This window comes from Prionailurus viverrinus, chromosome B3, assembly GCF_022837055.1.
Source record: "Prionailurus viverrinus isolate Anna chromosome B3, UM_Priviv_1.0, whole genome shotgun sequence".
In the NCBI taxonomy this organism is placed as follows: domain Eukaryota; kingdom Metazoa; phylum Chordata; class Mammalia; order Carnivora; family Felidae; genus Prionailurus; species Prionailurus viverrinus.
Genome location: NC_062566.1, coordinates 143,656,766 through 143,672,666, shown reverse-complemented (window position 1 = coordinate 143,672,666; position 15,901 = coordinate 143,656,766). Strand labels below are relative to the sequence as shown.

The following is a 15,901-nucleotide window of genomic DNA, read 5'->3' as shown; positions in this document are numbered from 1 at the left end:
ACCAGTAAGGAAATGGTATTAGTAGTCAAAAATCTGTCAAAAACAAGAGTCCAGGGCCAGATGGATTTCCAGGGGATTCTACCAAACATTTAAGGAAGAGTTAACACCTCTGCTCTTGAAGTTGTTCCAAAATATAGAAATGGAAGGAAAACTTCCAGACTTTTTCTGAAGCCAGAATTACCTTGATTCCAAAAGCAGACAGAGACCACACTACAAAGGAGAACTATAGACCAACTGCCCTGATGAACATGGATGCAAAAATCCTCAACAAGATATTAGCCTACCGGATCCTACAATACATTAAAAAAATTATATGCCAAGACCAAGTGGGATTTATACCTGGGATGCAGGGCTGGTTCAATATCTGCAAAACAATTAACGTGATTCATCACATCAATAAAAGAAAGGACAAGAACCATATGATCCTCTCCATAGATGCAGAGAAAGCATTCGACAAAATACGGCATCCTTTCTTGATTAAAACCCTCACAAAAGTAGGGATAGAAGGAGCATACCTCAAGATCATAAAAGCCATATATGAATGACCCAACACTAATATCATCCTCAATGGGGAAAAACTGAGAGCTTTAATGTGCTTAGTGTTACTACAATAGTGAAGAACTAAGGTTTCTCTGCACAGCATTCTGGGGCCTAAATTCCTTTTTCTGGTGCTAAGGACAGTTCTCCCCTCCTGGTACAAAAAGGGTGTATTTCACATAGGAGATTTATATTCTGTTTAGGGAACAAAGGATGGTCAGTGCGTCTCTGCACTGGCTGTTTCTCAAGCATGTTTCATTCCAGTGGCATATTTGGGGTGGCATATTCTGCTCCCCTCCACCATGTAATGCTGGAGTAGAGACACTGGAATACATGTCCTGTGAGTCTTGGCAGGAAACTCTCTACAGGGCCGGGCCTAGACGGCAGGGGCCTTTCAGTACTACCCAGCACCAGGCTGATACCCCAGGTGAGTAGGTGCACAAGGGGTGGCGAAGGCTTTCCTGTCAGAAGCCAGTGTTTCCTTTTCCTGAAAGCAATCTAAAATATCAGTAGATGAGGGATGCTAAAGGGTGTTTAAATATCCTGTTCCATCAGAGCATTTAATGAACTCAGGCAGTGAGAAGACACTTGAAGTCGCTGCTAGTCCAGGGCTTTTAGATATCTTCATCTAAGAGATGGAAACCAGGATGCATTTATTACCCCATTTTGTGCAGCAGTTTGGAGTCACGCTTATCCAGGAATAAGACGTTCAGATATCAGAGCCAACAACAGGTTCAGGTGGTCTCTGCCTCATTCAATACTGGTCCACAATGGGGAGAATTTTCTGTAAGGTCTTGTCACTCAGTGGCAGGAGCTCAGTCTGCACACAGTTCAGGAACCTGGCCAACGACCCATGTCCTCAAACAAGGATTAGACTGGTGCTCTCTGAGTCCCAATGTACACGGTCTCTGGGACCGTCTCCAGATGGTTCTGGTCCTGTGTATGAAATACTCTGTCTCATGACTATGCAAACAATCCTAAAAGCACTAGGCTAAATATGGGTGTGTCTGTGCCCTGAGAGCATCACCGGAAAACGCCATCGTCTACCGGAGACCCTGAGACACACCCCCTCACAATGGACTGGAGCTGGAGAATCCTCTACCTGGGGGCAGTGGCTACAGGTAAGGGTCACCCAAGTCCCTGGACACAGGAGAGGAACAGGACCAGTCAACATTGGTTTCATCCACTCTTTTACCCTCTCTACAGGTGTGCACTCCCAGGTTTTGCTCGTGCAATCTGGGGCTGAAGTGAGGAAGCATGGGGCATCATTGAAGATCTTCTGCAAAGCATCTGGATACAGCTTCACTGATTACTATATGCACTGGGTGCGACAGGCTCCTGCACAAGGGCTTCAATGGATGGGAAGCATTGACCCTGAAGATGGTGCTACAAGCTATGCAAAGAAGTTCCAGGGCAGACTCACCCTGACAGCAGACACATCCACAAACACAGCCTACATGGAGCAAAGCAGTCTGAGGTCTGCAGACACGGCCGTGTATTACTGTGCAAGGACACAGTGAGGGGTTGTCCTTGTGAGCCCAGACACAAATCGCCCTGTAGAAGAGGATCAGGACCGCCAGGGGGTGCACATTATGCATCATTCTGTTTGTGTTCCCAGGAGCAGGTGCAGGTAGGGGTTGCTGGAAGGTTTTGTGCCATGGCCTGGGGCTTCCTCTCCATACAGCAGTTTCCCCCAGGAAGCCTCTCTGGACACATGATTCTGTGCTTACCTACTTGGGTCTGGTTTACAAAGTTTGTTTTACCAGGAAAACTATAATTACATTAACAAGAGATAGAGACTCTTACAATTGCTTACCCTTGTACTAAATATCAATGGTTTACACGTATCCTGATGCACATCAATAGAACATTTACAGGAGTCCCAGGTGCGCTCACTTTGCATCTAGGACCACAGGATCCCATAGCTCCTCGTTATCCTCACCCTGCTCTTGCCCCAGTCAAACACCATGACACTTCATTGATGTCACTTTGCTTCTCAGAACTTTATATGTGTTACAGTTTTCTTCAAATACTTGAAACTACAAGAGAAAAAGCATTTACATACATTAGGATAATCCTGAGGAACAGAACACATAGCACATTGGCTTACATGACTATATAGGTTGAGAAGTCCCATGATATACTATCACATGCTGGACACCAAGTAAAGTCTGGTGTAATTCTCATCTGATTCCAAACTAGTGTCAAGTCTGAGAACATGAGGACCTGATGGTTTAACTTTCACTCCAAGGGCAAGAGAAGTCAATTTTACAGCTCAAGGAGGCACACAAGAAGTAAAAATGAGAAATTGCTTCAATTTTATTTTTGTTCAATTCATAACCTTAATGGATTGGGTGATGCCCACTTCCCAAGACACCAAACGCAAGAACACAGTGCACACAGCACTCACCACAAACCCTTCCTGAAGTGCCAGTCTCCGTACAGCATATGAACTCTTCTTAATGTAGCCATTACTCTCAGAAGCTGAAAACATGACAGGTTTTCTAAAACACAGAAGAAGACAGAGACCTAGACAATATGAGAACATGGAGGAATCTATCCCCAAAGAGAGAACAAGAAAGGATCATATCCAGGGATCTAATCAAAACAGATATTAGGAATAGGCCTAAAACAGAACTTAAAACAACCATAGTAAGGATAATGGATGGGCTTGAGAACAGCATAGAAGACATCAAGGATATGCATACCACAGAGATAAAAGACATAAAAACTGGTCAATGGTGAAATGTAAAAATGCTATGAAAGAGACATGATGCTTACTGCACATAATAATGGGTGGAAGCATCAGAGGAATGACTAAGTGATGTAGAAGATAAAATTATGGAAAATAAGGAATCAGAAAAGAGAGGGTAAACTAACTTCTTGGGTTATGGATGTAGACTTAGAGAACTCAGCCACTCTTACAGTGTAGTAAAATTCCTTTCATAGGAATCCCAAAAGAAGAGAGGGAAAAAGGGACAGAAGGTTTATTTGTGCAAATTGTAGCTGAAAGTTGCCCTAACCCAAGGAAGGAAATGAGCATCCAAATACAGAAGGCATAGATAACTCCTATCAAAATCAACAAAAGCAGGCCATTACCAAGATAAATCATAGAAAATTGACATAATATAGAGATAAAGGAAAAATCCTAAAAGCAGCAAGAGAATGGGAAAATAATAGGCAGGCAAGAATACTTTATCCAGGAAGTTTGTCATTGAGAAGAAGGAGAGATAAAGAGCTTCCCAGACAAACAAAATCTAAAGGAGTCTGTGACCCCTAATCCAACCCTGCAAGAAATACTAAAGGGACTCTTTGAGTGCAAAAGAATGACCAAAAGCAACAAACACTAGAAAGGAACAGAGAAAATCTCCAGAAAAAAATTACTTTACAGAAACATTGTGATAACAATTACACTAATATCATATCTTTCAGTAATCACTGTGAATGGAAATGAACTAAAAAGTCCAGTCAAAAGACACAGGGTATCAGAATGGGTAAAAAAGAAAAAACAAGATCCATGTATATTCTGCCTGTAAAAGACTCCTTTGAGACCTAGAGATACCAATTGATTGAAAGTGAGGGGTTGCAGAACAATTTATCATGCTACTGGACATAAAAAGAAAGCTGTAGTACCATATTCATATCAGGCAACCTAGATTTAAAATACAAAGACTGCAAAAAGAGATGAAGACGGGCATTATATCATAAAATGATCTATCCAACAAGAAGCACTAACAACTGTAAATATTTATGACCACAAATTGGGGCACTGAAATATGTAAAGCAATTAATTACATAAAAAAACTCATTGATAATAATACACTAGTAGTAGGGGACTTTCACTTGTAAGTAGGGGACACCCCACTTACAACAATGAATAGATCGTATAAGAAGAAAATCAAGAAGGAAATAATGGCTTTGAATGACATACATCCAGATGGACTTAACAGATATATTCAAAACATTCCATCTTAAAGCAGCAGAATACATTCTTGTCGAGTGCACATGGAACGTTCTCCAGAATAGATCAGACACGGGGTCATAAATCAGCCCCTACAAGTGCAAAAAGATTGAGACTATGGCATGCATATTTTCAGATCAAAACACTATGAAACTTGGAGTCAACCACAAGGAAAAATTTGGAAACACCAGTAATAGTTGGAGTAAAAGACCATCGTACTGAAGAATAAAGCGGTTAACCAGGAAACTAAAGAAGAAATAAAAATACATGGAAGCAAATGAAAATGTTAGCGTTGACAGTCCAAATCCTGTGGGATGCAGAAAAAGCACATTTAAGATGGAAGTATATAGCAGTACAGGCCTAACACAATAAAAATACAATTTTAAACACACAACCACTTTACACCTAAAGAAGCTAGAAAAGGAAGAGCAAATGAAGCCTAAAGACAGAGGAGGAGGGTAAACAATCATAGAGTACCTATAAATGGCACAGAAATAAACAAAAACAGTGGAACAGATCAACAAAACTTTTAGGTTGCTTTCTGAAAGAATGAATAAAATTGAAGTTCCTGGACCAGATTTCAAACAGAAAAGAAAAAGGACCCAAAGAGACAAAATCATGAATTTCATGGGACAGATCACAACCAACACCAGAAATACAATCAATTATAAAGAATATGATGAAAACCTATATACCAACCAATTAGGCCATCTGGAAGAAATGAATAAATTCCTAGAAACATGTAAACTACCAAAATTTCAACAGGAATAATTAGAAAAGGAGAATTACAGACCAATTGCCCAGGTGAACATGAATGCAAAAATTATCAACAACATATTTAGAAATTGAATCCAACAGTATATTAAAAGAGTCATTTACCAGGATGAAGTCGGATTTATTCCTGGGGTGCAAGGATGGATCAATATTAACAATCAATCAAAGTTATACACCATATCAATAATAGTATAAGACCCAAATGATCCTTTCAATAAATGCAGAGAATCATTTGATAAACTACACTTTCTTTTCTTGATAAAAACCATCAAGCAAGTAAAGATAGATGGAAAATTCTTCAACAACATAAAGGCCATATACAGAACACGCACTGTTAACATCATCCTCAATGGGGAAACACTGAGTGCTCTCCACATATGGTCAGGGACATGACAGGGATATCCACTGTCACTACTTTTGTTCAACGTAGTACTAGAAGGCTTAGCCTCTGCAATCAAACAATGAAAAGAAATAAAACGCATAGACATTTGAAAGGAGTAGGTCAAACTTTCACTCTTTGCAGATTACATGATACTCTATGTGGAAAATCCAAAAGGTTCCACCAAAAGACTTCTAGGGCTGATACAAAATTCAGAAAATTTGTAGGATACAAAAGACATCAAGTAACTGGCACTATATACATACACCAAAAATGAAGCAGAAAAGAGAGGCATTAAGGAATCAGTCCCATTTACAATTGCACCAAAAATCATAACATACCTAGGAATAAACCTAACCAAAGATGTTAGAGATCTGTATGCTAAAAACTACAGAATGCATATGAAGCAAATTACACAAGACACAAAGGAAGAGCATTCCATGGTCATGGATTGGGAAACAAATATTATTAAAATATCAATACTACCCAAAGCAATCTACACATTCAATGTGATCCTTACCAGAATAATACCAACATTCTTCACAAAAAAAGAACAAAGAATTTAAAAATTTTTATAAAACCAGAAAACTCCAAATAGGGAGAGCAATGTTGAAAAAGAAATCCAGTTAGGAGGACGCTGGGCTCACCGCACATCCTGCTGATCACTTAGATTCCATCTACACCTGCCTAAATAACCCAGAAAACCGCCAGAGGATTAGCAGAACGGAGTCGCCGGAGTCAAACGCAGATGAGAGGCCCACGGAAGAGGGTAGGAAGGGCGGCGAGGGGGTGCGAGCTCCACGGACTGGCAGGAGGGAGCCGGGGCGGAGGGGCGGCTCGCAGGCCAAGCAGAGCCCCCGAGTCTGGCTTGCAAAAGCGGAGGGGCCTGAAGGACTGTGTTCCCACAACAAGCGTGACTTAGCGTCTGGGAGGTCATAAGTTAACAGCTCTGCTTGGAAAGCAGGAAGGCTGGAGGACAAAGGGAGGGAGAGCTGCTGAGCCCCCTGACAACAGAGCTCAGTTTGGTGGGGAACAAAGGCGCTCGCCAGCGCCATCTCCCCCGCCCATCCCCCAGCCAAAATCCCAAAGAGAACCAGTTCCTGCCAGGGAACTTGCTCGCTCCACGCAAACACCTAACTCTGCGCTTCTGCGGAGCCAAACCTCCAGCAGCGGATCTGACTCCCTCCCGCTGCCACAGGGCCCCTCCTGAAGTGGATCACCTAAGGAGAAGCGATCTAAGCCTGCCCCTCCTGCCCCCTTGCACCTTGCCTACCCACCCCAGCTAATACGCCAGATCCCCAGCATCACAAGCCTGGCAGGGTGCAAGTAGCCCAGACGAGCCACACCACCCCACAGTGAATCTCGCCCCTAGGAGAGGGGAAGAGAAGGCACACACCAGTCTGACTGTGGCCCCAGCGGTGGGCTGGGGGCAGACATCAGGTCGGACTGTGGCCCCGCCCACCAACTCCAGTTATACACCACAGCACAGGGGAAGTGCCCTGCAGGTCCTCACCACGCCAGGGACTATCCAAAATGACCAAGCGGAAGAATTCCCCTCAGAAGAATCTCCAGGAAATAACAACAGCTAATGAGCTGATCAAAAAGGATTTAAATAATATAACAGAAAGTGAATTTAGAATAATAGTCATAAAATTAATCGCTGGGCTTGAAAACAGTATACAGGACAGCAGAGAATCTCTTGCTACAGAGATCAAGGGACTAAGGAACAGTCACGAGGAGCTGAAAAACGCTGTAAACGAAATGGAAACCACCACAGCTCGGCTTGAAGAGGCAGAGGAGAGAATAGGTGAACTAGAAGATAAAGTTATGGAAAAAGAGGAAGCTGAGGAAAAGAGAGATAAAAAAATCCAGGAATATGAGGGGAAAATTAGAGAACTAAGTGATACACTAAAAAGAAATAATATACGCATAATTGGTATCCCAGAAGAGGAAGAGCGAGGGAAAGGTGCTGAAGGGGTACTTGAAGAAATAATAGCTGAGAACTTCCCTGAACTGGGGAAGGAAAAAGGCATTGAAATCCAAGAGGCACAGAGAACTCCCTTCAGACGTAACTTGAATCAATCTTCTGCACGACATATCATAGTAAAACTGGCAAAATACAAGGATAAAGAGAAAATTCTGAAAGCAGCAAGGGGTAAATGTGCCCTCACATATAAAGGGAGACCTATAAGACTCGTGACTGATCTCTCTTTTGAAACTTGGCAGGCCAGAAAGAATTGGCACAAGATTTTCAGGGTGCTAGACAGAAAAAATATGCAGCCAAGAATCCTTTATCCAGCAAGTCTGTCATTTAGAATAGAAGGAGAGATAAAGGTCTTCCCAAACAAACAAAAACTGAAGGAATTCGTCACCACTAAACCAGCCCTACAAGAGATCCTAAGGGGGACCCTGTGAGACAAAGTCCCAGAGACGTCACTACAAGCATAAAACATACAGACATCACAATGACTCTAAACCCGTATCTTTCTATAATAACACTGAATGTAAATGGACAACCAAAAGACATAGGGTATCAGAATGGATAAAAAAACAAGACCCATCTATTTGCTGTCTACAAGAGACTCATTTTAGACCTGAGGACACCTTTAGATTGAGACTGAGGGGATGGAGAACTATTTATCATGCGACTGGAAGCCAAAAGAAAGCTGGAGTAGCCATACTTATATCAGACAAACTAGACTTTAAATTAAAGGCTGTAACAAGAGATGAAGAAGGACATTATATAATAGTTACAGGGTCTATCCATCAGGAAGAGCTAACAATTATAAATGTCTATGCGCCGAATACCGGAGCCTCCAAATATATAAAACAATTACTCATAAACATAAGCAACCTTATTGATAAGAATGTGGTAATTGCAGGGGACTTTAACACCCCACTTACAGAAATGGATAGATCATCTAGACACATGGTCAATAAAGAAACAAGGGCCCTGAATGAGACATTGGATCAGATGGACTTGAAAGATATATTTAGAACTCTGCATCCCAAAGCAACAGAATATACTTTCTTCTCGAGTGCACATGGAACATTCTCCAAGATAGATCATATACTGGGTCACAAAACAGCCCTTCATAAGTTTACAAGAATTGAAATTATACCATGCTTACTTTCAGACCACAATGCTATGAAGCTTGAAATCAACCACAGAAAAAAGTCTCGAAAACCTCCAAAAGCATGGAGGTTAAAGAACACCCTACTAACGAATGAGTGGGTCAACCAGGCAATTAGAGAAGAAATTAAAAAATATATGGAAACAAACGAAAATGAAAATACAACAATCCAAACGCTTTGGGATGCAGCGAAGGCAGTCCTGAGAGGAAAATACATTGCAATCCAGGCCTATCTCAAGAAACAAGAAAAATCCCAAATACAAAATCGAACAGCACACCTAAAGGAAATAGAAGCAGAACAGCAAAGGCAGCCTAAACCCAGCAGAAGAAGAGAAATAATAAAAATCAGAGCAGACATAAACAATATAGAATCTAAAAAAAACTGTAGAGCAGATCAACGAAACCAAGAGTTGGTTTTTTGAAAAAATAAACAAAATTGACAAACCTCTAGCCAGGCTTCTCAAAAAGAAAAGGGAGATGACCCAAATAGATAAAATCATGAATGAAAATGGAATTATTACAACCAATCCCTCAGAGATACAAACAATTATCAGGGAATACTATGAAAAATTATATGCCAACAAATTGGACAACCTGGAAGAAATGGACAAATTCCTGAACACCCACACTCTTCCAAACTCAATCAGGAGGAAATAGAAAGCTTGAACAGACCCATAACCAGCGAAGAAATTGAATCGGTTATCAAAAATCTCCCAACAAATAAGAGTCCAGGACCAGATGGCTTCCCAGGGGAGTTCTACCAGACGTTTAAAGCAGAGATAATACCTATCCTTCTCAAGCTATTCCAAGAAATAGAAAGGGAAGGAAAACTTCCAGACTCATTCTATGAAGCCAGTATTACTTTGATTCCCAAACCAGACAGAGACCCAGTCAAAAAAGAGAACTACAGGCCAATATCCCTGATGAATATGGATGCAAAAATTCTCAATAAGATACTAGCAAATCGAATTCAACGGCATATAAAAAGAATTATTCACCATGAGCAAGTGGGATTCATTCCTGGGATGCAGGGCTGGTTCAACATTCGCAAATCAATCAACGTGATACATCACATTAACAAAAAAAAAGAGAAGAACCATATGACCCTGTCAATCGATGCAGAAAAGGCCTTCGACAAAATCCAGCACCCTTTTTTAATAAAAACCCTTGAGAAAGTCGGGATAGAAGGAACATACTTAAAGATCATAAAAGCCATTTATGAAAAGCCCACAGCTAACATCATCCTCAACGGGGAAAAACTGAGAGCTTTTTCCCTGAGATCAGGAACACGACAAGGATGCCCACTCTCACCGCTGCTGTTTAACATAGTGCTGGAAGTTCTAGCATCAGCAATCAGACAACAAAAGGAAATCAAAGGCATCAAAATTGGCAAAGATGAAGTCAAGCTTTCGCTTTTTGCAGATGACATGATATTATACATGGAAAATCCGATAGACTCCACCAAAAGTCTGCTAGAACTGATACAGGAATTCAGCAAAGTTGCAGGATACAAAATCAATGTACAGAAATCAGTTGCATTCTTATACACTAACAATAAAGCAACAGAAAGACAAATGAAGAAACTGATACCATTCACAATTGCACCAAGAAGCATAAAATACCTAGGAATAAATCTAACCAAAGATGTAAAGGATCTGTATGCTGAAAACTATAGAAAGCTTATGAAGGAAATTGAAGAAGATTTAAAGAAATGGAAAGACATTCCCTGCTCATGGATTGGAAGAATAAATATTGTCAAAATGTCAATACTACCCAAAGCTATCTACACATTCAATGCAATCCCAATCAAAATTGCACCAGCATTCTTCTCGAAACTAGAACAAACAATCCTAAAATTCATATGGAACCACAAAAGGCCCCGAATAGCCAAAGGAATTTTGAAGAAGAAGACCAAAGCAGGAGGCATCACAATCCCAGACTTTAGCCTCTACTACAAAGCTGTCATCATCAAGACAGCATGGTATTGGCACAAAAACAGACACATAGACCAATGGAATAGAATAGAAACCCCAGAACTAGACCCACAAACGTATGGCCAACTCATCTTTGACAAAGCAGGAAAGAACATCCAATGGAAAAAAGACAGCCTCTTTAACAAATGGTGCTGGGAGAACTGGACAGCAACATGCAGAAGGTTGAAACTAGACCACTTTCTCACACCATTCACAAAAATAAACTCAAAATGGATAAAGGACCTAAATGTGAGACAGGAAACCATCAAAACCTTAGAGGAGAAAGCAGGAAAAGACCTCTCTGACCTCAGCCGTAGCAATCTCTTACTCGACACATCCCCAAAGGCAAGGGAATTAAAAGCAAAAGTGAATTACTGGGACCTTATGAAGATAAAAAGCTTCTGCACAACAAAGGAAACAACCAAAAAAACTAAAAGGCAACCAACGGAATGGGAAAAGATATTTGCAAATGACATATCAGACAAAGGGCTAGTATTCAAAATCTATAAAGAGCTCACCAAACTCCACACCCGAAAAACAAATAACCCAGTGAAGAAATGGGCAGAAAACATGAACAGACACTTCTCTAAAGAAGACATCCGGATGGCCAACAGGCACATGAAAAGATGTTCAGCGTCGCTCCTTATCAGGGAAATACAAATCAAAACCACACTCAGGTATCACCTCACGCCAGTCAGAGTGGCCAAAATGAACAAATCATGAGACTATAGATGCTGGAGAGGATTTGGAGAAACGGGAACCCTCTTGCACTGTTGGTGGCAATGCAAATTGGTGCAGCCGCTCTGGAAAGCAGTATGGAGGTTCCTCAGAAAATTAAAAATAGACCTACCCTATGACCCAGCAATGGCACTGCTAGGAATTTATCCAAGGGATACAGGAGTACTGATGCATAGGGCCACTTGTACCCCAATGTTCATAGCAGCACTCTCAACAACAGCCAAATTATGGAAAGAGCCTAAATGTCCATCAACTGATGAATGGATAAAGAAATTGTGGTTTATATACACAATGGAATATTACGTGGCAATGAGAAAAAATGAAATATGGCCTTTTGTAGCAACGTGGATGGAACTGGAGAGTGTGATGCTAAGTGAAATAAGCCATACAGAGAAAGACAGATACCATATGGTTTCACTCTTATGTGGATCCTGAGAAACTTAACAGGAACCCATGGGGGAGGGGAAGGAAAAAAAAAAGAGGTTAGAATGGGAGAGAGCCAAAGCATAAGAGACTGTTAAAAACTGAGAACAAACTGAGGGTTGATGGGGTGTGGGAGGGAGGAGAGGGTGGGTGATGGTTATTGAGGAGGGCACCTTTTGGGATGAGCACTGGGTGTTGTATGGAAACCAATTTGTCAATAAATTTCATTAAAAAAAAAAAAGAAATCCAAAGCTGGAGATATCACAATTCTAGACTTCAAGCTGTATTACGAAGCTGTAATCATCAAGAAATTATGGTACTGGCACAAAAATAGACACATACATGAATGGGACAGAATAGAGAACCAGATTTGCTGAACAGTCTGTTCACCAAATGGTTCTGGGAAAACTGGATAGAAACATGAGCAAGGTTGAATCTGGAACACTTTCCTACAGCAAACACAAAAATATATTCCAAATGGATGAAAAACCTAAATGTAAGACCAAAAAGCATCAACATCTATAAGAGAAAACAGGCACAAACCTCTTTGACCCCGACCTCGGCAACTTCTTAATAGACATGCCTCTAGAGGCAAGGAAAACAAAAGCAAAAAATGAACTATTGGGACCTCATAAAGATAAAAAGCTTCTGCACAGCGAAGGAAACAATCAACAACACTAAGTGGAAACTGACAGAGGAGTGAAGATATTTGAAAATGACATACGTGGTAAAAGTTAGTATCCAAAATCTATAAGAACTTGACAAACACAAAAGAACAAATATCCAGTGAATGGTCAAAAGACATGAGTAGACAATTTTTCCAAAGAAAACATCTGGATGGCTAAGACACACATGAAAAGATGCTCAACATCACTCATCACTGGGGAAATACAATTCAAAACCATTATAAGATACCACCTGCACCTGTCAGAATGACTAAAATTAACAATTCAGGAAACAACAGATATTGGCAAGGATGTGGAGAAAGAGGAACCCGCCTATACTCTTGGTGGGAATGCAAAGTGGTGTGACCACACTGGAGAAGAGTTTAAAAAATTAAAATAGAATTACCTTATGTCCAACCAATTTCTCTACAAGGTATATACACAACGGATACAAAAATTCGGATTCAAATGGTGAAACGGGTGATGGCGATTATGTAGGTCACTTGTGATGCGCACTGGGTGTTTTTTTCTTTTCAACATATGAAGTTTATTGTCAAATTCATTTCCATACAACACCCAGTGCTCATCCCAAAAGGTGCCCTCCTCAATACCCATCACCCACCCTCCCCTCCCTCCCACACCCCATCAACCCTCAGTTTGTTCTCAGTTTTTAAAAGTCTCTTATGCTTTGGCTCTCTCCCACTCTAACCTCTTTTTTTTCCTTCCCCTCCCCCATGGGTTTCTGTTAAGTTTCTCAGGATCCACATAAGAGTGAAAACATATGGTATCTGTCTTTCTCTGTATGGCTTATTTCACTTAGCATAACACTCTCCAGTACCATCCACGTTGCTACAAAGGGCCATATTTCATTCTTCTCATTGCCATGTAGTACTCCATTGTGTATATAAACCACAATTTCTTTATCCATTCATCAGATGATGGATATTTGGGCTCTTTCCATAATTTGGCTATTATTGAGAGTGCTGCTATAAACATTGGGGTACAAGTGCTCCTATGCATCAGTACTCCTGTATCCCTGGGTAAATTCCTAGCAGTGATATTGATGGGTCATAGAGTAGGTCTATTTTTAATTTTTTGAGGAACCTCCACACTGTTTTCCAGAGTGGCTGCACCAATTTGCATTCCCACCAACAGTGCAAGAGGGTTCCCGTTTCTTCACATACTCTCCAGCATCTATAGTCTCCTGATTTGTTCATTTTGGGCACTCTGACTCGCGTGAGGTGACATCTGAGTGTGGTTTTGATTTGTATTTCCCTGATGAAGAGCCATGTTGAGCATCTTTTCATGTGCCTGTTGGCCATCGAAATGTCTTCTTTAGAGAAGTGCCTATTCATGTTTTCTGCCCATTTCTTCACTGGGTTATTTGTTTTTCAGGTGTGGAGTTTGGTGAGCTCTTTATAGATTTTGGATACTAGCCCCTTGTCCAATATGTCATTTGCAAATATCTTTTCCCATTACGTTGGTTGCCTTTTAGTTTTGTTGGTTGTTTCCTTTGCTGTGCAGAAGTTTTTATTTTCATAAGGTCCCAGTAGGTCATTTTTTCCTTTAATTCCCTTGCCTTTGGGGATGTGTCGAGTAAGAAATTTCTACGGCTGAGGTCAGAGAGGTCTTTTCCTGTTTTCTCCTCTAGGGTTTTGATGGTTTCCTGTCTCACATTTGGGTCCTTTATCCATTTTGAGGTTATTTTTGTGAATGGTGTGAGAAAGTGGTCTAGTTTCAATCTTATGCATGTTGCTGTCCAGTTCTCCCAGCACCATTTGTTAAAGAGACTGTCTTTTTTCCATTGGATATTCTTTCCTGCTTTGTCAAAGATTAGTTGGCCATATGTTTGTGGGTCTACTTCTGGGGTTTCTCTCCTATTCAATTGGTCTATGTGTCTGTTTTTGTGCCAATACCATGCTGTCTTGATGATTATAGCTTTGTCGTAGAGGCTAAAGTCTGGGATTGTGATGCCTCCTGCTTTGGTCTTCTTCTTCAAAATTACTTTGGCTATTCGTGGCCTTTTGTGGTTCCATATGAATTTTAGGATTGCTTGTTCTAGTTTCAAGAAGAATGATGGTGCAATTTTCATTGGGATTGCATTGAATGTGTAGATAGCTTTGGGTAGTATTGACATTTTGACAATATTTATTCTTCCAATCCATGATCACAGAATGCTTTTCCATTTCCTTATATATTCTTCAATTACCTTCATAAGCTTTCTATATTTTTCAGCATACAGATCCTTTACATCTTTGGTTAGATTTATACCTAGGTATTTTATGTTTCTTGGTGCAATTGTGAACGGGATCAGTTTCTTTATTTGTTTTTCTATTGCTTTATTATTAGTGTATAAGAATGCAACTTACTTCTGTACATTGATTTTCTATCCTGCAACTTTGCAAAATTCAACTATCAGTTCTAGCAGACTTCTGGTGGAGTCTATCAGAATTTCAATGTATAATATCATGTCTTCTGCAAAAAGTGAAAGCTTAGCTTCATCTTTGCCAATGTTGATGCCTTTGATTTCCTTTTCTTGTCTGATTGCTGATGCTAAAACTTCCAACACTATTTTAAACAACAGCGGTGAGAGTGGACATCCCTGTCGTGTTCCTGATCTCAGGAAAAGAGGTCTCAGTTTTTCCCCATTGGGGATGATGTTGGCCATGGGCTTTTCATAAATGGCTTTCATGATCTTTAAGTATGTTCCTTCTATCTCGACTTTCTCAAGGGTTTTTATTAAGAAACATTGCTGAATTTTGTCAAAGGCCTTTTCTGCATCGATTGACAGGATCATATGGTTCTTATCTTTTCTTTTATTAATGTGATGTGTCACATTGATTGATTTGCGAATGTTGACCCAGCCCTGCATCCCAGGAATGAATCCCACTTGATCATGGTGAATAATTCTTTTTATATGCTGTTGAATTTGATTTGCTAGTATCTTATTGAGAATTTTTGCATCCATATTCATCAGGGATATTGGCCTGTAGTTATCTTGTTTTACTGAGTCTCTGGTTTAGGAATCATAGTAATACTGGTTTCATCAAATGAGTCTGGAAGTTTTCCTTCCCTTTCTATTTTTTGGAATAGCTTGAGAAGGATAGGTATTATCTCTGCTTTAAACGTCTGGTAGAACTCCCCTGGGAAGCCATCGGGTCCTGGACTTTTATTTGTTGGGAGATTTTTGATGACTGATTCAATTTCTTTGCTGGTTATGGGTCTTCTCATGCTATGTCCTCCTGATTGAGTTTTGGAAGTGTGTGTGGCTGTTTAGGAATTTGTCCATTTCTTCCAGGTTGTCCAGTTTGTTGGCA

The 15,901-nt window shown here is 40.5% G+C and overlaps 1 pseudogene and 1 gene segment (V, D, J or C); both read left to right on the top strand.

Moving 5' to 3' along the window:
* Positions 1-15,901, top strand: part of LOC125168152 (immunoglobulin heavy variable 3-74-like) — a 131,572-nt pseudogene that overhangs the window by 73,616 nt on the left and 42,055 nt on the right.
* On the top strand, positions 1,542-2,057 carry LOC125168509 (immunoglobulin heavy variable 1-46-like). The segment is given in 2 exon segments: positions 1,542-1,658; positions 1,744-2,057. Coding segments are annotated over 2 exon segments (360 nt in total).